General features: G+C 44.6%; 2 protein-coding genes and 1 long non-coding RNA gene across 6 annotated transcripts in view; 1 reads left to right on the top strand and 2 right to left on the bottom strand.

Annotated features, from left to right (window-relative positions):
- The window catches only part of TBX4 (T-box transcription factor 4), a 34,971-nt gene extending 28,275 nt beyond the window's left edge, over positions 1-6,696 (top strand). For both annotated transcript variants that reach the window (XM_053961525.1, XM_053961526.1), the window contains exons 7-9: positions 2,454-2,542; positions 2,856-3,097; positions 4,354-6,696. In XM_053961525.1, coding sequence (XP_053817500.1) covers positions 2,454-2,542; positions 2,856-3,097; positions 4,354-4,976 — 954 coding nt within the window. In that variant the 3' untranslated portion in view covers positions 4,977-6,696. The remainder of the gene's footprint in view (positions 1-2,453; positions 2,543-2,855; positions 3,098-4,353) is intronic.
- A 452-nt stretch (positions 6,697-7,148) lies between these two features.
- Positions 7,149-10,382, bottom strand: LOC128798223 (uncharacterized). The gene is made up of 2 exons (XR_008434361.1): positions 9,283-10,382; positions 7,149-8,343 (listed from the first exon to the last, which is right to left on the bottom strand). It is a non-coding gene; the product is annotated as an uncharacterized LOC128798223 (long non-coding RNA).
- A 7,070-nt stretch (positions 10,383-17,452) lies between these two features.
- The window catches only part of BRIP1 (BRCA1 interacting helicase 1), a 93,603-nt gene continuing 87,311 nt past the window's right edge, over positions 17,453-23,744 (bottom strand). For all 3 annotated transcript variants that reach the window (XM_053961422.1, XM_053961426.1, XM_053961423.1), the window contains one exon: positions 17,453-18,086. In XM_053961422.1, the coding sequence (XP_053817397.1) occupies positions 17,994-18,086 (93 nt within the window). In that variant the 3' untranslated portion in view covers positions 17,453-17,993. The remainder of the gene's footprint in view (positions 18,087-23,744) is intronic.

Below are 23,744 nucleotides of genomic sequence, written 5' to 3'. Positions count from 1 at the left end.
TGAGAGGATCTTCCTGTTGTGCTGGTTTAAAAGACAAGTTTCCATCCTGGCTTTAAGCAGGGGGGATGAGCCAGCTCTGGAGGAGCAGGGATGTTGCTGGTAACAATATTTTGGCAAAGCCTGGGCTCCCCTGACTCTCTGTGCTCATAGAGCTGAGATGTCATTCAAACAGCAAAGCACATCTAATAATGACCAGTAAAGCTTGCTCATAAATCTGCAGTGAACAGTAATTACAGAATGTGTGTTTAGTGAGACAGATGAGGAATGTAACCATAAAAACGGAACTCAGAGCTGCCTCTGCGGTTTGCACGTGGGGGCAGGAGGGGGCTGGGGGTCTGGGGAAGGGGACTTGGGGGGTGTGAGGTACAAAGGGTCAGTTCTGTGCTCTGGGTGGGTGTCAGGGGCACCTGTGTGCTGCAGGGGCTGCTCTGTGGTGTGAGGGTGGTGTTACCTGTGCAGTGGGCAGAGTTCTGTCTGAGGGCTGGATCCCAGCAGGACTGACAGCAGTGGGACAGTCAATTGTCACCTCCCCGTGTCACCTCAGCAGGGCAGGGACAGGGGAGGATGACAGCAGGGGATGGAAAGGCTTCAGATTCTATCCTGCTACTGCTCTGCCTTTGCACAAGCTCCTGCTCCCGGGCATTCTCCTAATAGTAAAGTCCAATTGCTGTATGAGGAATAATTAATAATTTGATTGGAATTTTTAAAGGGCATCAAGATTCGTAACTAAAGGTGCAGAGTGAGGTAGCACTGCCAGAGCCCTCCTGTCACCCTGAGTGTGAAATCTGCCATGTGTAACTGTACCAGTTCCTTTCCTGCACATTCATAGGCAAATCTTGCAGGAACAGGAACAAGTGTGAAATTCTTCCTCCCCAATAACCTGACCAGAGCTTTTCCTCCCAAGCAGGACGCCTGTGTGCCCTTTGATGCTGGAAGCATAGAGTCCTTGCAAAAATGCTGCAATTAGTGAGCCAGTAAAGAGACTCAGAGCAGAAGCATGGATGTGGTATGGTCAGGCAGGATGGGGGAAAAGTGCCCATTAGGACACCGAAGGTAGAAAAGTTGTAGCTGTTGATGTAAAATGACCAATTGCCCAAACATGGTTAACCAAAAAGACTCAAAAGAGCTTATATTTAATACATATTTAAAATGTCTGCTGTCAATGGTGCCTTTCATCCCTGAAGTTCCCAGAGTGCTCCATAAACTCCACACTTGCACTGTCACTGCTGTGCTGGGGGTAATTTGTGGCTGGGGAGCAGCACAGTGTGGACCTGACAGATTGAGGGAAAATGTCCCAGATGAGCCCAAATTCTTTAGTGAAGCTCCTGTGAGGAGCCTCTGTGGTCTGCAGGCTGGGGGGATGGACACTGCCCTGAGCAGCAGGGGACACAGGGACCTGCAGAAGGTGACAGCAGGCAGGTCTCAGCAGGACCTCAGTGTGAAAATCTCAGCCTCCGAGGAATACCTGAATGGTTTTATTTATTCTCTTTAGCATCAACAATTAAAAACCTGGTCTGGGTTTCTTTTAGAGGAAACAAACTGCTGAACTATATTTAGCTCAGAAATCTCCTGCCAGCAAGAAGTGTGGCTGTAAATAATTGTATTCCTAAAGAAAAAAATGATGCTGTTGAGGATAGAGATTACCCCTGGGCACAGGTCAGTGAGGAAGGAGTGTGCTCACCCCAAATCCCCTCCTGGGCTGGATGAGGCCAGGGGAAGGTGACAAGGAGGGACTGAAGCCCTGATCCTGCTCATGTCAGAGGAAAACCACGATCACTACATAACAAAATGAAATTAAGACTTACAAACCTGCTGTCAGGCTGTGGGTTTGGAAGGGTCCTACTCTTCTTGTGGTTCATCAGCTGCTTGAGCTTCCCTGCAAGGGCTTGAGCCCTGGAGGCTGCTTAAATTCACATGTCACCACCTTCCCCTCCAGCACTGATAGCGGCCAGCTGTGTTCTCAGGAGTTTTTTTGGTAAGGGATATTTTTCAACATTGCTAAAAGTGTAGTTGTTAGTAACAGCAACAGCTCTGCAAAACCATCCCAAAGCAGAACTGGCTGCTCTCCTCAGCATTAAAGTGGGATGCAGGGGGCTCAGAGCAGGGAGAGGGGCTGTGCAGGGATAGAACAGTGGCTGAGTTGTGACCTTCACAGAGTTAAAATGACTGAATGGTGGCCAGAAAGGTGTGTTAAATTGTTATGGGAGTTAGGGAGAGCCACACCATGATAAGCAGGGCTCTCTAACATGGAAACACAGGAAACCTTTTAAATCAGACAAATAAATTCTCTCTATCAGGAGTCCAGAAAAAGAACACAGGGCCTAGAATAAGACCCAGACTCTGCATTTCACAGGGGTCATCAGGACTGGGCCTCTCGAGACCCACCAGCTCAGCCCTGCTGCTGCTGTACCTTTGCTTTCAAACACTTTATTCTTGGTTTTGTTCTTTTAAAGATAACCCAGCTGAAAATTGAGAACAACCCCTTTGCCAAGGGCTTCCGGGGCAGCGACGACAGCGACCTGCGTGTGGCACGGCTCCAAAGGTACCTCCCTCCCTCCCTCCCTCCCTCCTCATCCTCCTCAGGGCTGCAGCTCTTGGGAGAAGCAGCTGAAAGGTGTTTGCTTGTGCCTGAATGGCACTGATGTCCCTCAAAGCCCTTCCTGACACACTCTGTGCTGTCAGCCCTTGCCCACGCCCAGAGCAGCGCGATGAGTTCATCGTCTGAAGCTAAGGCTGGTGAAGTCATTGGCTGGAGATGCTCTGGGGGAGCCAAACCAATATTTCCTCACTGCTGATGAAATTCTGATGATGCTGATCACTGTCTAACCAGCCTTAATTTTTCTCACCTCTTTTAGCAAAGAATATCCAGTAATTTCCAAAAGCATCATGAGGCAGAGGTTGGTGTCCAGTCACGGCCAGCTGTCAGCAAAGCCAGATGTTAACCCACTGCATGGGAATCACCAGACCCTTCAGCATTATCAGTATGAGAATGGTGCTCACATGCAGTTTGCAGCTTCGGATACTCAAGATCTGCCACTCAACACCTTCACAGCACAGAGAGATTCAGGGCTCTTCTACCATTGTCTAAAAAGAAGAGGTAACTCGAGTTCACAGCTAGAAAAATACTACAGAAAATAAACCTGAGACCATGAGTTTGGTTTGGATTGGTCTCTTGGGCCTTGATCTTCAGAAATATTGATGTGATTGGAGTGTTTTGGAGGCCAGGAGGCAAGAGCTGCTGTTTGGAGCAATTTTTAGTGGGTTTGTCCGATAGAAGGTAAATTCAGACTCTGAGACAGAGCTGAAACAATTAATTAGAATGTGTAACTCAAATAGCACAGAGCTTCAATGGAAAATTATCCTTTGTTAGGATCAGCTGAATTCAAAATTGTTTGCAGGAGGCCATTAGCATTACTAAAATTCTACACTTTCCAGGGCAAAGCCATGAGCAATTCCCTCAATGTCCGCAGACCAATGGGACTGTGGGAGCTTGGTATGAGCAGCCCTTTCCTCTCATCCACTAATTCTCAAATTTAAGTGAGCTGTGACTGCATTCTCTTCCTTTTAGTCCAGCATCAGATGAGATCATGGCATGTTTTAAGTTAAATGGAAAAATTTTGCACAGAAGAAAAAAATCCTTCTATTTGCATGCTCATGTCTCACTGCCTGCTAATTTATTTAAGCTGGGAGAATCCTCTGATCATGGCCAAATGAAGAATCTAACAGCACCAGTAATGAGGGCTGCAAGGCAAATGTGTCATTTTAGCAGATGGTTAACGTGCAGATGAATTCACTAATTCATCCAGAGAATATTCCTAATAAGTAACAGAAAGCTGCTGGGGAACAGGGCCGTGGTCCTCACAGGAGGAGAGGGGCTGTGCAAAGCTGAGGAAGGGCTGCTCACTGGGAAAGGGCTCCTTTATCTGGAAATATTTCTGCAGCTTTTGACGCGACTATCTGGGAAATGTAGAGTCATTTTTGCAATGACAGGAAGGCAGGCTGTGATAAGACCCTTTAAGAGACTTCTTGAATTTGTCAGGAGGAACCGTGCAGGAGTGTCAGGGCCCTCCGTTATCTGGAGGAACGTGGAGTAATCCCTGATGTGAGAAGAATCCCTCACTTAAGCTGACAAATGTCACCAGAGCGCTTTGAGGCCGGGGAGGATCAGCCTGACATTTGCAGCACAATGTCTTTTTGATGTTGTACATTGTTTTCCCAAACTAAAATGGTTTAGCCGGATTAAGCTGAGAAAGGGCACCAGTTTAGTGAAATAATCGCGGCCTCCGAGGGGACTCCCCAGTCCCAGCGCCGGCTCCCAGCAGAGCTGCTCCTGACTGTGAATTTCTCTTGCAGAAAGCGCTCGGCACCTGGACCTGCCCTGCAAACGCTCCTACCTGGACGCCTCGTCCTCGGTGGGGGACGATCACTATTTCCGCTCGCCGCCGCCCTACGAGCAGCAGATGCTGAGCCCGTCCTACTGCGGCGAGGTGGCCCCCAGGGAGGCCTGCATGTACTCTGGCTCCGGCGCCGACATCGCCGCCGTCTCGGCCGTCGACGATTTACCGCCGCCGCCGCCCCCGCTGAGCTGCAACATGTGGACTTCAGTCGCACCTTACACCAGCTACAGCGTCCAGACAATGGAGACTGTCCCCTACCAGCCCTTCCCTCCTCACTTCACCGCCACCCCCATGATGCCGCGGCTCCCGGCCATGGCGGGCCAGGGCTCGCAGCCGCCGGGGAACGGCCCCTTCAGCGTGTACAACCAGCTGGGCCCGGCTCCGGGCCGGGAGCGCGGCCCCGCCTCGTCCTTCCCCAGGGAAAGGGTGCACCCGGCCGTGTGCGAGAGGAAACCCCCCTCTCCGCACCTGAACGCGGCCAACGAGTTCCTGTACTCGCAGAGCTTCTCGCTGGCCAGGGAGTCGTCGCTGCAGTATCATTCAGGGATGGGGACTGTGGAGAACTGGACCGACGGGTGACCCCCGGGCCCGGCGAGGCCACGGCGACCTTACTGCTCCGGGACAGTTCAGTCAGTGTTGATACCTGTGGGTAACTTGCACTTCGGTGAGACACATGTGCATTTCCAGAGGGATTTGTGTGGGTGAAGAGCTTGTATCTTCAGGCACACAGAGAGTTCCATCTCCTGTCTCGGTGGGCTGGATTCATCAGGCTCTTAGTGACTCCCAAATAAATTCATTCTCGTGTCTTCATCCAGTAGAAACCATCTTCATGACTAACGAGTGACGTAGCTAGCCATGTTCTTTTGCTTGTAATGTTAAACATCCGTGAGCAAATTTTGGCTATTTGGGAAAAATATGAGCTTCACTTTTACGGTCCTTGGCTCACGAAGCCACAACCTCCCAGACCTCCAAGGAAAAAGCCATTCGATCGGTTGCATAGCTCAAGGACTGCCGTGGCAGCGCTTCTTTAGCCCCTTCGGTCCGCAGAGGTTCCTCGCTCCTCTGGGAGTGAGGGAGCGGCGGGAGCGCGGGGCCGGCGGGGCGCGGGCTCCGCTCCGGGAGCGGCGGGGCCGCGCCGCGGGCACGCAGGAGAAGGCACCGATGCACAAATGTCTCTTCTTGCCCCCACACCGACATCGGTCGTGGCTGTGGGAAGCGAAGAAGTGAAGAGTTAAGTCCGAGGCCAAACAGCGAATTAATTGCAGCGTTAGGAACAGACCCAGTGTCTTCAGACTCCCATCTCTTGATTGAATCACATTTGCTTATTGCAATATATTTATGAAGTTTAAGCTTAAAAGTCGCTAATACTTTCCAGAACCAATTTCTGTATTTGCTGGTCCTTGATTTCTTTCGTATTCAGCTGAAACGTGCCTTTTGTGCTATATTCTTTTCTTTTGCAGCTCAGACAGAATGGTTTCCAGCCTAAAGCAGGCCTAGAGGAATACTTTCCTAATGATGGGGTGGGGAGGGAAGAGCTCCCATGACCCGTCAGGCTTTACAGTGTACAAATATCTGTAGAACAGGTAAAATCTGTAAGCAGTGCACCCATTGCTCCCTTTGCTCACTGTGGATGGCCCAGGCTGACTCCTGGCTGTGCCCTCTGCAGTGTCCCTGGGAGCTGCCACGGGGGGATCCAGCACAGGGTGGATTGGATGATCTCAGAGGTCTTTCCCAGCCTCAGTGGTTCTGTCGGGAGGCTGACACTGGGAAGCAGAGGAATTCCCTCTGGGGCAGAACTCCCTCACCCACAGAGCTCCTGTCCCGTGCAGTGTCCATCGTGCTGAGCTCCCGGGCTCGGAGGTGACGCTGCAGCTTGGTTCCACTGAAAAGCACAATGTTCAACCTTTAGTCATTGCACAGTGGGGGGTTTCATTTCCTCCCGTTGTTTCCCAGACGGGCAAAAGCAAAAAGCTGAAATGCAGGTTTGGAAGTGGGGAGGTGCTTCTGTGCTTTGGTGAATCCATCCCAAGGAGGAGCCCGATGGAGACAGCCCTGAGGTCACATTTCAACCAGGACAGTCTCCTGCACCCACTCAGCAGAATTCGTGTGTGACTGGTGAGGATTTTGTAACCAGATTTTGGAAATCACTACAATTTTTGCATGCTGAATAGCTATTTATATACATATATATTTTATATATATATATATATAAAAAATTATATATATCACAAATGCAGGCCACGTGTCCAATTCAGCTTTGCTTTTAACAAATGAAATACTTAATAAAAATGAATGTTGCAAAGGGTTTTTTTTTTTTTTTGGAAAGACATCTATTTAAATTTTTTTTTTTATTACACACCTTTGATGTAAAAACTAAGAATTGGTTAGACAAAAAACCATATATACTACAGATAAATCTTTATTAGAAACCACATTAGATACAGGTGGTATGGAATTTTTAAATGTTTGTTACATAGCATGGACATTTTATTTTACATATCAGAACATAAAGTCATTTTACTACTACAAGCTGTCTCTGGGTGCATTTCAATAATTAGTATAAAAATGTTCCATGGTGAATTAAGATGCTTTGTCTCTCTGCTGTCTCCTGCTGCCTGACTACACCAACCTCTCACTTCCCAAGGTGCACACCTGACCCTTTTTTCACCATCTCAAAGCTCCACCATCAGGTTTTAGATGCCCATGGGTTTATTTGGGATTTTTCAGGTGTTTCTTTGTTTTAGGGGTCACAGGAGTTGATGTGAGCACTGAGTTAAAAGCAGCCCCTGATCCCCAGAGCACCAAGCCACGTCCCTGTGCCCTGTGCTCAGTTCCAGGGCCAGTGGTGAAGAATCAAAGGTGGGAGGGAGGGGGGAGAGGCCTGGGGCTGTCACTGCCCAGAACTTGCAATGCTCAGTTCATTTCTCACTGTGACACAGCATCAACACTGAACAGACAAATGGGACCCAAAAATGAGTGGGGTCAGCAGCCCAAAGGAAAGGAAAACCTGCCTGGATCTTCTGCCTGTTTTACAAAGGTGACCCACACAATAACAGTGTCATTTTTAATGAATAATCACTGCTGCTATTTTCACCGTTCTTCATGTACCTTCTGCTCATCCATGCAATATTTATTGATTTAAGGCAATTAAAAAGTAATTCCTGTAAGAATCCTCTCAGAACCTTTCAGTCAATGCAGGGAGTGTAGAGAAATCTTGACCATGGAATTACTGCAAGTTTTACCTGGCAGCTTTTGCAAAGGGCAGGGCCCAGGCTCTGTCCCACAGCAGCCACTGGAGCTGAGTGAGTGCCCTGGGAATCCAGTGCCAGATAATGAGCTTTTCCTTATAAAAATAGCACAGGATATTTATGAGTACAGGACCTGATTGGGAAAGGCTGAGTTAGCATAAAAATGTGCAAAATTTGGATATATGCTAATCTGGTCATCTGGATTCCTTTTATAGTCACTGGAGAGAGATCAGACATTGAGATTAAATGGGATGAATCATTCTCCAGTGACAATCTTTTTCCACTCAGAGGAATCCAGTTCAGCCACTTACAGATTTCCCATTTCCAAATGGCTAAAAAAGTCATATTAGTGGGATCCCCCTCCTGTGTGACTTTGACAAAAGCATTGAGACATCATTGAATTATTTACATTACAAATCCCACTCAAGATGAGCACAGGCAAAAAGAAAAAAATCTGTTTGTATTAATTTATGGGATGGAAACAGGTTGTTTTTTTTGTTTTGTTTTGTTTTGTTTTGTTTTGTTTTGTTTTGTTTTTTAGTTTGCTTTATGTTTTCATTGCAAGATTTCTAACCTGAGTATGTGTCCAGTCCCAGTCCCAGGCTCCCAGGGTCCATTTGATTTCTCCTGCTTTTCCCACCTGGAAAGGCTTGGCAGGTGCTGATCCTGATGGAGATCCTGGTTGAGCAGGATCCTTCCTAGGGATGAAGCAGAGCACAGCAATCCTGAGTGTCCTGGAGGATTTGCTCTGTTTGTTTTTCAAATCAGAAACACTAAACTGGGGACATCACTAACAAAAAATCCCAACAACCTGCACAGCTTTAAAAGAGATCAAGTGTGCTGTGTCCCAGTTTGATTTACTGCAGTTTAAACAGCTTTTAATTCTCAAGAATGTGGAGGTTCATGTGTGTGGAGGCTTTTCCAGCCCTGGAGTTGCAGCCTGGAATGGCAAGCCAAGCTCAGGGAAACCAGGCCCATTTTAAATCAGATTAAAGCAAAAATTAGCAAGTGAGAAAAATCTGAATACACACGAGGACCATTTTCCATTGATGTGCTCTAATCTGCTCTAAAAGGCCCAGGGAATTTTTTAAATTCTGTTTTTCTTGAAGGTAGATGTCCAGATTTAATCTTGGCCCAGGCAGGCTCAGTTCCACCAGAGCCCAGCAGCACTCGGTGCCAGACTGAGCTTGGACTTCCCTCTAAATAGAACAAATATTTGTATCAGCTTGCTGAGAATGTGAGTAATAGGAATATTTGCCAAAATTTAAACAAGCTAAACTTCAGTCCTGCCAAAAGCCCCACCATTCAATTTGGCATCATTGGCAGCTCACAGGCTCAAGAGGGGCCTAAGTCTGGAAGAGCTGGGGTGTTTTTGGCAAACATGAATTTATTTTTCTCTCTCTCCACATTTTGGAAAATTTGTGCCTCTCTGTATTAATTTATGATGTCATTAAATAATTCTTTTTGCAGCTTGTATAGAAAGAATTTTTCTTTTGAAGATGAGAACTCCCCTGAGGATGGTTATAGTGAAAAATTCCAGCCAGAGGGAAAGAAACCCCCCCTCTCTCCTTGGCCACTCATGTTTCTGCAGTAGTGCTTAAACAGCAAAAAAATCTACAATATTTTAATTTAAGGACCTGTTCCAAGGAGGTGCCATGCACTTGACTGTGACAAGAGGCAGCCTAAATTCAGTGTGATTGGAAGGGTTTTATTCCTGTGATAGCAGGCTGGAAGAGAAATCATGAGCCTGTGACTTGCTGGTAGAAAACATCACGTTTTGAACTGATTTGCTCTCTGCAAAGAACAGGATCAAGATTAAAAATTAAAGCAAAGGAAATCTTGGGAGTGGTACAAGCAAAAGCACAAAGCCTTGGCCAACATGAACTTTATTTAATGTGCAAAGCCTGCCATGAGAGAAATGCCTGTAAAACACTGGGCTTTGGGGTGGTTTCATCACAGGGTTCACAGCCCCTCCTTGCACCAGCACTGGGCAGGAGAGCCCAGCCTGTGTCCTACTTCAACCAGAATTAAATTTAATCCTGGCATGGGCTGCTCAGCCTCACTGGGAAATGGCAGGGGAAGGTTTGTGCCACCTTGCTGGCTGTTTGTGGCCTCCAAGCCCCCACTCCTGCCAGGAAGATCCTTTTCCTGGCCATGGCCAGCAAATGCTCCTGTCTGAGCACTTTTGGGATGCCAGTTCAGGTGGCAGTCCCAGTGGATTTACAGCAGCAAGGTGCCTCCAGGATGGAAACTGCCCCCCTGAGCCCCTGCCCACCTTTGGAACTGGGTCCTGAGAGGAAGAAATAAAAAGGAGATTAATTAGTGCAAAGAGCTAATAACATTAGTTCAATTAAAGTCAGGGTAATTGCAGGTTTTGTTAATTAGGAACTCATTTAATAAAAGAAAAGCAAACCCCACTGCAATGAAAAGAGGAGGAATAGCTACAACAGGTCACAAGGCTCTTGTTCCACTGAAAATACTGATGGGGAAGAGGTTTGGAGGATTATTTGGCAAATGCCAACATTTTTCATCTAGGTTTTTTTTCTTGTTGTCATTCTCCTTAGTTCTCAGCAAACACAAATGTTTGGCTTTGAACCATGCATTGCTGCAGTTTCGAGGAACAATTTCAGTGGGGCTGTATTTACAAACTGGTGGAAATTTGACTTTTTAATAAGAAAAATTAGGTGGAGTGTCAGCACCATCTACTTGGGCAGCAACAGTTTTAACAGTCCTGAAAGACAAAATTTGACAAATGCATCTTCTAGCTGGGAGGTTCACACTGATAACAGGACACTGGGCCAGGTTTGTGTACTCCCTGCCAGGGATGGACATCCCTGAACATTTACAGAGAACAACATGTACAGAGAACAATCCCTTACGTCAGGCAGGCAGCAATGCCTGCTGCAGTTCAGCAGAGATGAAAAGCCCTATTTTTGTGTTTTCATGCCAAAATCCTAAGGCTCAGTCTTATTTCTGTTGAAGTCAATAGGAAAACTTTTATAGACTTCAGGACCAGCCCTTTAATCTTCTCCTCACCAAGCCCAGCCTGCAGCCTTGGCTGTGCAGTGCAGCTTAGGAATGGAGTATTTGAGTTTGATGGATGACACAACCACACTGAAAATTGCAGTTTCCTCCTGCCCAGGGTATCTGAGCAGCTACTGAGAGAATAACAGAAGTCTGAATCTGATATTGTATTTAATATCAGCTGTGAATCTAACACATGGAAGGGTAGCTGAAAATGGAACAGAATAATACCCAAACCATTGATTATCCCCTCTAAAGCCAAGAGCTCATTTTAGCCTGAAACTTTGGAGCAGATTGCCCTGGCCATGAGGAATCAATCACAGGACATCCTGGAAAGGTGATGAACTTGCCTGGTGCACCAGAGTAATGGGAACCAGTCGGTGTGCAGGGCTGGAGGCAGAGGGGACAGGGCAGGGATGGCAGTGGGGACAGGGAATCCTTTCCATTTACAGGAAAAAATCAAAGTATATTAATTATATTTCTTAGCCACAGTGCCTCAGCTGATCAGACATCTTTGGGTGAGGACTTGGTCTAAGCCTTACTCATGAGAACACTAAAGGTGATGAAGAGTAAAAGGATTTTGTCCAAATAAAAATTCTGCTTGAAATGAGTCTGTTCTTCCTTCTCATCTTTCTGATGACACAGCCAGTTCAAAGCTTGGAGGGATCCCCCCACTCCCCCTCACCCTTCCCTTCCCACCATTCATCATTCTGAAGGCAAGGAGACAGCTCAGGGGCAGGAAAGGCTTCCAGAGGGATTTCTGTCCAGGATCACAGTGCAGGACTGCATTTACACCCAGCATCAGAACTGAGCACTGCCTGTAGCCCTGTCCCTTTCCCCTCCAGGAGCAGGTGAGGAGGAAGGGGTTTTAGCTCTGGGTCAGCCTTGCCAAGCTGCCCAGGCCTGGCAGGGCTCAGGGCAGGGGCTGGGGGGTTTGCTTGGGCAGCAAACGTTGTCCTTGCAGACATACAGGACATCCAGCACGAGGCAGGGAGGGCTGGAACTCTGATATCCCTGAGCATCCACTGCCCATCCTCCCTGGAGTGACACAGAAATCTGGGAGCAGCAGAGACATTAAAGCCAGAATGTGGAGACTGAAATACCCCAGAGCTGTGAGAATTCAGGGCAGTAGGGGCTGGGTGAGCAGAGCTGTGAGCTCACTGAGCTCAGTGCCTGCTGCACTCACAGCCCCTCTCCTCCTGCCAATTCCTGGGTTCCACAGGCAGAGAAGTCTCTACTAAGATCTCATTTAGACCAAATACAACTGAAAATCAGCAGATGTGAAGCTGAGCCCCCACACTTACCTGAATTCCTCCTAGCTGGGAGGAAAGCTTCCATTGCAGGCTATGGACTCCATGAAATTCAGGATTTACAGATGCTCCTACCCCCAGCAATGACCCAGCCCTTAGTGAATGAGATGTTTCTCTCATGCATAACACAGAAATAACATCCCCTCACCTCTGGGAGTAGCTAATTAGATTGTCCCCAAATCAGTTTTCATCCTATTAACAGCAAAAGAAGGGGAAGCAGGAGGTCAGCAAGCAGGAATTAAATACAGAGAAAACATGAGCTGGAAAACTTAAAGGAGAGAAAGGGGGAGAAAAATAAAAATAAAATAATTAAATATAAATGCTCTTTTCCTGCCAAGGAGCAAAAGCAACAGGCAAAGGAGTTGCATGAGGATAAGTTATGAGTAATCAGTAATATGGAGAGGTTGAGCTTGTTCTGATCACTTCTTTTTGCTGCTTCTCTTCTCTTCATACAGAAAGAGCTGTGGATAACACAGCCATGCTTCTCACAGCTCCAAAAGCAGATCTCTGAAAATGTGCAGAAAAGGAGAAAAGTGACTTTTATCCTGTCTAAGACAGACTAAACATCCCCCTCCTCCTGGGATCTTTTATTACCCCTTTGGTTAAGTTTGAATTTTTCAGGTACATGGGCCAGTCCTGATCATCACATTGATGTTAATAAAAAATTCCTATTAATTTCCAAAGAACGGGATATTCTCCTTCCACAGGTACTGTATGACCCTTCCTGACAGTCTAACATGGTAACAATTCCTTACTTGGCTCCACCACCACATTCAAAGGTTTGCTTGGAAATACTTTGTTCCTTTCTGTTGTTTCTTGCTGTGGGTTGAGATCCTCTGTGAGACAATGGTTCCTTGAATCGATTTTCCACAGCTGAGCTCCTCTTGTGCCCTTCCCAGTTTTCCTTTCCATAGATACTGCACTGCACCATTTCAATGAATCATGCTTCCTTCTAATAAAATATTATTTGAATCTGATGCCAAAGGCCAGATTTCCATAAAAGAGATTCAGAATGAGTAATAAGCACACACAAAAAAAGGATTTTTATTCTTCTGTGTTTCCCTCCCCTCTCTCATTTTTGGGGGTCAGAGACTCCTTAGAAGACCAGTGGCATTAGAACTGGTATTTTATATCTTCAGTTCTGTTTAAGAGCTGCCTTTTCTGCTGGTCCATGGATGGAGGTGTTTCCACCTTCCTCACACTCCTGAGCAGGGCCATCAAGAGCCAGTTTAGTTCTTGGTTCAACAAAACATCTCTGACCTTACTCCTCTGACCTTTCTCACCCCAGTTCCTACAGCAGGAGCCAGAGGCAGCTGCCAAGGCCCAGGACAGAGAACCCCCAGGGGAAAAGACTTTTCCCCAAGGGAAATCTCCTGCTTATCCCTCTCAGCCTGCCACCTCCCCTCCTGGCAAGGTGAAGACTCAACAGGAAAGTGCTGGGGCTAAAATGTGGGACATTTCCAAGGCAGAGCACAGCTGAGCCAGCCTGCCTGGCAGCAGGGATGGAGCCTGGAATGAGGGATTTGGTTCCTGGCTGTGGATAACCGCTGCCCAAACTGCAGCAGGAGCATGCAAGGCAGCAGAGAGCACAGCAAACTGCAGCTTGTAAATTCACCCAAACTTAACAACAGGGATACACAGAGGAGTAACCACAACTCCTCTGTCCTCTGCACACTGGGGGCTCCTCTGCTTTGGGTGTTTGGTGCTAAACTGGAAACATCCTCAGCTCTCCAAGGTATCAACAATGCCTTTCATGTGTTGGTACCATGCCCTGAGCAGGGAACAACTGGGAATTGCCAGTGTAAAGTGATAGTAAAGGCTGTCCTCACTTCTCATTTAATAGGGTACATTCCTTTTTGTAATATTGCTGAAAGTCCCTCAAATATAAGTGAAATAAAAACTGTTCTTTTACTTACTGCTAATAACAGCCAGTCATGCTGTCCTTGAGAGCCACATATAAAAACAGTCAAGAAATATTTTCAAATGGTAAAATACTGCACTATAAACGAGACTTCTGGAGATGTTACCTAAATTAGCCTCGTTCAAATGCCTTTGTGATATTTAATCATAATCATAAAAGTCAGAGTGCTTTTGCCTTTCCATCAGAAACCAACCTTATATGTTTTGCTAGCCCCAGCTCCACACTGGCTGGGTGTCGTGGTGTATAATTTCATAGACACAAAGACACTTCACTACCATAGCTCTCATTATTAAACAATATATTTTAATTGTCACCACCTTTCTCATATAGACATGGGCCAAATCTGCCCTTATTGGCTTCAACTGAGCTCCACAAGGGATGAATTTGGCTCAATATATATAAAAATACAGCAAGTCGAGTAATAAAAAGAAATGTTTGGGTTTCTTTTTTTATAGCAGCAGGGTTTTTGGTTTTTTTTTTTTTGCCATAGGAACACACATGCCTGGCCAGTAAAATCCCCTGATAAAGGACTAAAGTGTTTAAGACTTCATATGCAGAATATGCCCATGGTGTTTAATTACAATAGCAAAGATGCCATGCTATAAAAGACTTTCTTACCTGGAGAAGGGATCCGTGCTCTCCAGTGAAGCTTAATTACCCAGGACATGCTGAGTTTTCCCCTCTGGCAATAACCTCTCACACCAATAACTCTGCTGGTTCTTTTGACATCTGAATAGTTGAATATTGTTAATTTTTGCTCTAATTTCCTTATTTGGGTTACAGCTTTCCAGTGGTTTGCTTCTGATGAAAGTATTGAGCATTAGAAGAGCTGAATTCCTGGGACATTCCTCTTCCTTTCTTCCACTTTTCCCTTGGAATTTTGCTCTCTCAGCCTGCTCTGCCACTCCTGCTCCCCCATCTCCTTCCCAGCATACTTGGCTCCAGATGGAGATTTATGCATTTCCCCTCCTGTGATCCTTTCCTGCTCCACCAGCAAAGGTTTCAGCTTCATCCCAGGCCCAGAAGATGCAAATTTCTGCAGAATGAATTTACTTTAAACTTCAAAGGGAGTGCCAAGTGCTCCCCAGTCATTGGTTTCACAGCTCTCACACACAAACACAGGGCACAGCACAGTAAAAATCCCCATCCAACTGATATTATTCTGGGGAGACTGAATCTTTGTTATTTATTGAGTTACATCAGATTTATAGCTCACATTTCTGCCGAACTTTTATTGATTCATAAAGAGAAGATTCCATTTTTTACCTGGAAAATGCTGCTTTTTGTGGGGAGGGGAGGAAAGCTCTCCCTGGGAATCTGGGATCTCGAGCCATGATTTAGAACCATCACCTGCATGATCCTCCTCATCCTCACTCCTGCATCCTCAGCTTTTGATGGAGCCAATTTCCTGAGTGCATGTGAGAGCCTGTGGCTGCAGCCTGGAACAATCCTGCCTCAGTGCTTCCCTTCTGTTGTTGATCCTTTAATTTCCTCCAGCCGACTCCTGCAGGGGACTCACAGTTTTATGCTGCTCCTTTGGACTAATCATTTACAACTGCCTTGAAAAAAAACAACCAAATCCCTTCTCTGTTGCTACTGCTCCATGGAAGGGTCACTAATTGGGATGTACCTCCAGCCAAAAGGCAACACAGGCTTAACAGCAATTCACAGCACCCTGAAAATTCTGCCCACAGCTTTCTAACCAGAGCAGTTGTGTAGAATTTTACTCCAAAAAATTAGGGTTGCAATCCATAAAATTCCTCTGCAGTGCAGATTTTCACACTTTGAAAAGCCAGGTGGGCAGAAAGTCAGATGAAACTGATTAATGGATGAAATCACAGTGCCAAGATTTATTCTGATGGTTGGGAATGTTACTGTTATCATTGCCACAGGTCTGGGTGTGGAAATACAAACTTGAAAAGTATCTGCAGTTGCAGATCTGGAAGAAAGGCACAAGCTGGATTAGAAATTTAAAAACATGTGCCTTAGGGGGAACTGTTACCTAATGACAAAACAGGAAATGAGATGAAATACAGAAGGGACATACATTAATTTCCCTGAATTATTGATGTTTGTGGTCTGTAAAATGGAGATCAAAACAGTAATTTTATTATGTAAGAAAACCAATATTCTTTTCAGGCTATTTTAGTAAAAAAATGTATTAAATTCCAGCTTAAAGCTGAGAATCTGATGCCCAGGTCTTAGGCAACAACCTCATTAATTTATCATGTTAATTATGTAATCACAGATGCACATCCTTCCAAATACAGTTTTTATAGTGTAGCTTTTCTGAGCTGTGCTAATAACAACCATCACAGCAGCTGTGACTTAAACACAGACATGAATGATCAGTTATTTTAATGCTTTTTGTATTTCTATACATTGCAGGTGATAAAATTGCTCTTGAAGAATTATTTTATTGCATTAAAGGATAAATTTATACAACAGTTTGATGCATTTTACACACCAGCAACCACTACAAACTATTGCTAAACCTTTAAATGAATACAAGCACATTACTTGCAGTGAAAAAAAAAACCACAGCAGATTTTCAAGAAATGGGGTTTGCAGCTATTTCTGAATCAGCCTAAAAATCAGCAAATTCAACCTTTCACATGCTCATGATAAAAACTTGAGATTCAATTAAAAAAATATTCGGGCATCCTAAACCAAGTGTATTCCAAGCTACTTTAGGGATAATAAGGAGACTTTAGGGGACAGAAAGGAGACATTAGGGGACAGAAAAGAAAGTTTAGGGGATAGAAAGGAGACTTTGAGGAGCAGAAAGGAGACTTTAGGGGATAGAAAGGAGAATTTAGGGGACAGAAAGGAAAATTTAGGGGACAGAAAGGAGACTTTGAGGAACAAAAAGGAGACTTTAGGGGATAGAAAGGAGACATCAGGGGACAGAAGGGAGACTTTAGGGGGCAGAAAGGGGACTTTTGGCTAGAAAGGAGACTTTAGGGGATAGAAGGGAGATTTTAGAGGACAGAAAGGGGATTTTAGGGGACAGAAAGGAGGAGCTGGAAGGGCTGGAGGATGCTTTAGGGCTTGGCTGTGCACGGCAGGAGCAGCACGAGCGCAGCCGATTTATGCGCTGCTAATTCCTCCCCCAGCCTTAGCCTGGTCTGACTGCAGCAGGAAAATCTCTGCATGGAGATCAACACTGCTCTCTGGCATAAGATCCTAATTATTTGTTTTCATAGGTTTTTTTTTTTTCTGTTGTTGTTGTTTTTATGTGTCCAGGTCGATGGCATTTTAATGCCTTATTAAAAGGTTGTTTTACAGCAGCCCGGCTGTTGGCTCGCGGTGCCCGTGGCTGTGCTTTGTGCTGCAGGATTTCACCTCCACGCTGGCCACAGAAATATTTTCCAAATTCCCTGTAAAAGTGGTGGATATTTCCTAAGACAAATAGTGGGAGGTTTTTTTTACCTGCTCTAATTTGCTGTTGATAGGGGAGATAGGACGTGGGGGTGTGTGTGTGTCCCTCTGTTTGTGGCCTGCCTGCAAAAAGGGTTTGTGTTCATTAAAGGATATTCTTGCTAGCTCCATTTTATAGGGCTTTTTAGTTACATAAACAAATGGAAATGTTTTCATTTCTGGGTTTCTTTAATTCAGTTGAAATCACAGCAAGACAAAATATGCCAGTGCTCCCCTACCATGTTTTCAGCCCAGACATTGCCATGGGGGGTTTTGCAAATGCACAAGAAATTTAAAAATGAGGCAATTCAAACTTGGAATAAAATGGAATTGATGAGAATTTTTTTATATTCAATTACTTTGAAGGGTATGTAAGGTAAACCAACATTCAAAAGTGAAAAGGAAGATAAAAATTACCAGGATTCAGAAAATCCCAGTGAAATATTTCTTTTAATCATCTGGTGAAGCCTTTGCTTTGTGCAGTCAAATGGCAGAACCCCCACTGAGGTCGGTGGGGCCAGAATTTGTACCCAGGTAGCTCCTTCCCATCCCTCACACACAAATATTGTGCTGAACACCAGCTTGGTTGGGGCTGGCATTAAATAATTAAAGTCCTTTACTTATCTGTCTTATTAGTCCTGATGAATACATGGCCTGGATCAGCAAAACTTTTCTAAGATAAAACAGGATCTAAATTTCCTGGTTTCAGTTCTGGAGGGTTCTGTAGCAGCAAGCAATAATGAACAGAGGAGGGAAGCAGCCAGACCTACAAAAGAAATGGTATTTTAAAAGGGCTGTACTTAGGGGGGAAAAAAAGGGTTTGCCTTTGTACATAAAGAGCTCTATTCATTAAAAGAAGTTTTTACAAATGTGGTTATTTCAAATAGTCAAAAAGTGTGAAATACACTTAAAATGAGTAAAATTTGTGGGTTTTCCTATGGGTTAAATATGTGCCATACCAATAAAGCTCTCCTCACACCTCTTCCTACCTCAGAGTCTTTGGCCTCATTCTGCAAGATGTTTTGAATTGAGGGGGCTCAGCACTTCCCTGGAATGGAGCATTAGCCCTGCAAGGCCCAGCTCTGTGGAATTCAGAGGGATGCTGAGAGCTGGGCACAGAGCAGCGCCACGACACACAGCAGTGAGCTCCTGCTGCCAGCACAGCTCCGGGGAGCAGCTGCTCCCTGGAGTAAAGGACACTTCACAACAGAGAGCAAGTCACAAAGGCAGAAACATCCAGCAACCTCAAACCTTCTGCCAGGCAGCTCCCAGCAGGTCCGATTTCAAACCAAAAACTGCCTGAATTCTGTGTAGGTGCTCAGACCTTGTGTCGCTGCAGAGTCCAAGCACCTCTGAAGTACATATAAAGATAAATATAAATGTAAAATATAAATATAAATGTAAAATATAAATGTAAAATATAAATATAAATATAAATATAAATATAAATATAAATATAAATATATATATATATAATTTTATATACATGTAATGTATATAACAAATATTAATATATAATACATATAATTAATATATACTATATAACTATATATAATTATATATAATTTATATTATATAATTTATATATAATATTATATATCAATATAGTCTATATAACTAATATCTATATTATATATAATTAATATATATCTATATATAATATAATTAACATCTATAATTATATATACTTAATATCTATAATAGACAACATATATATGTTAATATAGAATAATATATACTATATTATTATATAATTATGTATTTTATCAATTATAATGCAATTTTGTATATTAATATCTGTAATAAATATGTGGGGCCAGTGACTCAGAGAGCCCAACATCAGGCACATCTCACTCCTGACTCTGCTATTCAGTGACAATGAGCTGCTTTCTGCAGGAGGGTCTCCCACATCCAGTGCTCTCCTTCCCATTCCTGTTTTTAAAAGGTACCTGGCACTTAGACTGTAGAAAAACCACATCAACAGCTTCTACATGAAAAAACATCCCTGCCTCAGGTTTCATGAAAGGTGCCCCTGTGATGCAGGTCAGCATTCCTGGATAACCCAGAGGAACTCAGCAGGAGCACGGATTTACATGGGAGCTCGTTCAGCAAGGCTTCACAAACTGATGAAAATCTTTCCAGGACTGATTTTCCAGTGCTTCACCCTTCCTTACTGTTGGAAGAAAGCTTCCAACAGCTTTAAAATGAAACAAAGGTGCTAAAATCTGATTAGTTATAAGTACCACATTTCCAAGCTTTTGTCCTTGCAGTTTTCAGCCACCAGTGATGTGCAGAAGATCAGATATGAGATATCAGATATTGTATCAGATTGAGATATCAGAGTTCAACATAAATGTTTAAACCCATTTCTAGTTCTGTAACTCTGCTCTCTGTTGCTGCACGTGTCAGTGACACACCTGAAATGTAACATGACATCTCCAGAAAAATCAGACATTTTGCAAAGCATGGCTTAGATACAAAAAATTCAAAGCTGAATCTCTGCTGTAGCAAAATCCCCTCAAATTTTCATAGCACTTGGTTTAATGTAGCAAGAAAATTATCAGTCCATCACTTAGTTCACATGCACTGACCCAAGGAATTCTAATGATATTTTATTAAAGAATAGGGATAAAAACACAAAGGTTCCAGCCACATGGTATTGTAACAGCCTTCACTAAGCTACAGATTTTCTTTGCTCCATCCAGCAGTAGAGATGGAGAATTTAATAGCAGAACAATCTTCCTGAACACCAACAAATGAATACATTTTTATTTATTGCTGTATATTTATGTCAGGAGAGACTAATGGAGGATAGAGCCACGTGTTTCCTGTACACAATTGTGCTGTTTGACAAACAAAGTCCAGAGCAGGAATCCCAGACCTGGAGTTGATGTCTTCACCCACTGCTCCAGCTCCCTGTCCCAAAGGAACACAGAATTCCAGGAGAGCCACCTGGACAACAGGACATCAAACCTGGGTTTCCCAGGTGACCTTTTCCTGATGTTTTGGGGTGGGACAATGTTGGGATGAACCCCCAAAGCTGCTCTCTGGATGAAGCTGAGCCTGTCTCACCCCATGAAACCCCAATTCCTGCCTTCCACGTCCTTCAGCCCCTGCAGCCTGCCAGGGTTTGGCCAACCCTCTCCAAAGGAAGCACGGTGGGACCCTCTCTGGGTTTAGGCACTGTCAGATGTTCTTTGAGCAGAAGATGAATTCCTCTCCTGAGAACAGAACATTTTCTTGTGGTAAGTGCCCGTCCAGCCTGGAAGGTGTTTGGAACATGGGGAGGTGAAAATGGGAGCAGTTACAAGAGGTTTTGTTCAAAAACATTTTTGAAAACGTTAAATCACACTGTGCCAGCCACTGAAATAGTTTCCTTCTCACCAAACTCATGCAGTGGTTTTACAATACTAACAAAGCCACAAAAAATCTGCCTGAAATAGTAGCAGTAGTCCTTAAAAAAAAATCCTTAACAAAACCTTCACCTGAGTGGCACTGGCTGGGGAGCTGCTCAGGATGGTCCTGCCTCTCCTCTGCCCTTTTGTGTGTGGAACCATCCCCTGGCTGGCTGTGTACTCACAATTAATCACTTCTGCTTCCAGTGATTCCCTTGGCTTTGGAACTGATGTCAGGCTGAGGCTTTCAGTGTGTTCCAGCCGTTTGTAAATACATCAGTTCACACCTCAGTGTTGTACTTGGTACCAAGATACCATCTAGAGCTAATCTGATCCAGGCAGGCTGGAGCACAGCTCCTTCCCATCCTCAAAAGGCAGCAGGTGCTGGGCCAAAAGTCATCTTTTAAAGCGGCAGTAGGCTTTGTCCTGCTCTGGAAGCTGTTCCTTCTCCTTTTTCCTGAAACTTGGCTCTGCAGGATCCACTGCAGCCACCATTTGACTTTAATCAGAACTGTGAGTGAGGTCCAAAACTCGTTGAAAGCTCATTTATCCATCCCAGTTCACTCCCTGGATGCCCAGTAGCACTTTGTGACAGCGAGGTGCTGGGAATGGCTTGGTTTCCCTCAGAATCCATCTGTGGTACACCACTGTGTGCAGCCTGTGTGTTTATTGGATTCAGAGAACTGATTTTTAACTGGAAAAAACTTCTGGGAATCTAAACACTACCCTGGAACTGGGATTGTGGCACAGCTGTGGTGACTTCAGCCCTGTTCACACAAGTACCAGCAGTGATGGTACCTCTAAATTCAGTAGAGCCTTGGAGGCTCTATGGATCCTGGAGGTATTTTCTGGACCTTTAAGACTTGTATTGATCTCCAAGCTGGTGTATTTTCAAAGTTTCAATTAGTTGTGAAAGCAACTGGAGCAAAGCCAGAGTAAGTACACCCACTTGCTGCAGGGGAATCACTTGAAATCTTGCTGCAGCTCTGCATTTAAAGGAATTTAGAATTTAAATTGCTTAGTGCAAGAAAAAAAATCACCCCTCAAATCTAGAAGCAAAAGTTTCTGCAAATGCATGGCCCTTAAAATACGATTTCCACCACTTGAACCTTTACTTTGATACTGCCCCAGGCAGCTGCTGTAGTGGCTGCCTGCTGCACTGGGAAAATCTCCTCACTCCAAATCAGTTATCTGCAAATTCTATGCTTCATCTGAGCCACATAATTAAAGAAAATTTCCAGGGATTTCATTGGTAAGACAATACTTCCAGCTTGTATTACTCTATTACCAGCCATAATGATCTCCAAATCCTTCCATGGCCTATCCATCATTTTAGTTACACTGCTTGCTCAGAGAGGATGACTTTTCTAAATCAATTTCCCCACCTTTGGAAAGCCCTATGCCTGCCAGCAGTCACTCTCCCTGCTTGAGCCCAATTTATTCTTTTTCAGCCCACCTTGTCCAATAACTGCAGTCTGACTGCAGGGGACTTTATTCCATTCGTTTCCCAGATGCCAATGTACATTCAGAAAGTAAACTGACCAAATCTAGAGAAAAGCTTGAAGCTTTATCCTCATTCCTCTGGAGCTCAGCACTTTCAGCTTCATGTCCTCACATTCCCTGAACTGATTGAAGAACATTCCCCAGACATTTCTGAGGCTCTGTCCTGGCCAGCCTCAGAACAGGTTTTATGGCCAATTTTTTCATAGGTCTAATATTAAACTGAACGACTTCCTTTCTTTTTTTTGTTTCCCAGCTGCCAATTTTCCTTGTTTCACAAACAAAGATTATCACTTTTCCTAATTGTACAGTAAGGCCACGGATCAGATTAGGATTGCCCCTTTTCATCATTCATTTTCCAAGCAGAATTTGAGTGACAGGATTTGGCTGCCAGGAACTCCAGTTTCTGCCCACCTTTCCAGCCATTCATCAGGGCTGGGATTTGAAAGGACCAGACATGCTCCTCATGAAGCCCAGAGCTCAGATGGAGAGGGTTTGTTAGCTTGGAAGTTGAGCTGAAATATCCCATCAGAATTATTCTTGAATTTCAAATGACAAGTTTGTTTTTGCTCCTAGTTTCTCATCTCACAGAGATCGCTGGCTGACAATCCTTTGTTGCACTGTGGGCTTCAAATGTGACCTAAGATTCTTTGATTTGGTTCCAAAATGAATATTTTAGCTTATATCTTCATCTGCCCAAGACTTCCCTTCTCTCTGCCATTTTCTGGGAAGCTCTGTGGGTGATGGCAGCCAGACCTTATCAGTTCAGCCCTGGGGGTCTGTGTCCAGCCTTCCCACCTGGCCTGGGAATTCTCTAGGTGTCCCCAGAACTTTCTTTCTTATCACAGGTCTCAGTCCTTCCAAAAAAGGCTTCCAGATGTTGCAGATACTTGTTGCAATTACATCTGGCACCTTTGATTCCTGAGTGAGTCTTGCAGAAAACAAGAGACTTCAGAAAAAAAAAAAAAAGAAAAGAAAAAAGAGAAAAAAGAAGCAACAACTTCTCAGATACTGATGTTTAAAAACACTGTCTGGATGTTCTGAATTAATATTGTGTTAGAAGAAGCCAAATGGCTGCGTGCCAGGGCTCAACCCAAGGTGTATTTTTATGGCAAAGCTATAAACCCACAAAATAAGTGGTTTATAATGGAAATTCTGACACACTTTTAATATTAAGAGCAGAAATGTACTGCTCGTGGCAATAAGGATTTGACAGCTGCAGTACTCACCTGTCAGCTGCAGTGCCTGAACAATCCATCCTGAAGGGAGGATTCCTCCTTATCTCATCCTGCTCCAGCCCTGCTCATTCATCCTGAAGCCTTCCAAACCCCTTTTCTGATTACAGGAGAAGCAACTCTGGGGTTCCCAGAGCTCTGCAGGGTGCTGGAGCTCAGCCTTGGCTGCAGCAGAGCTCTCAGCAGCTGGAGGATGGGAGGGTTTTTCTGTACCACTGCTCCTTCTGAGTGGCACTCACCACAGGAGACAGAGCCAGGAGCAACTGTGGGACTGAGCTGTCAGTCAAACCCAAA

This window comes from Vidua chalybeata, chromosome 20, assembly GCF_026979565.1.
Source record: "Vidua chalybeata isolate OUT-0048 chromosome 20, bVidCha1 merged haplotype, whole genome shotgun sequence".
In the NCBI taxonomy this organism is placed as follows: domain Eukaryota; kingdom Metazoa; phylum Chordata; class Aves; order Passeriformes; family Viduidae; genus Vidua; species Vidua chalybeata.
This window is presented reverse-complemented; position numbering and strand designations above follow the sequence as displayed.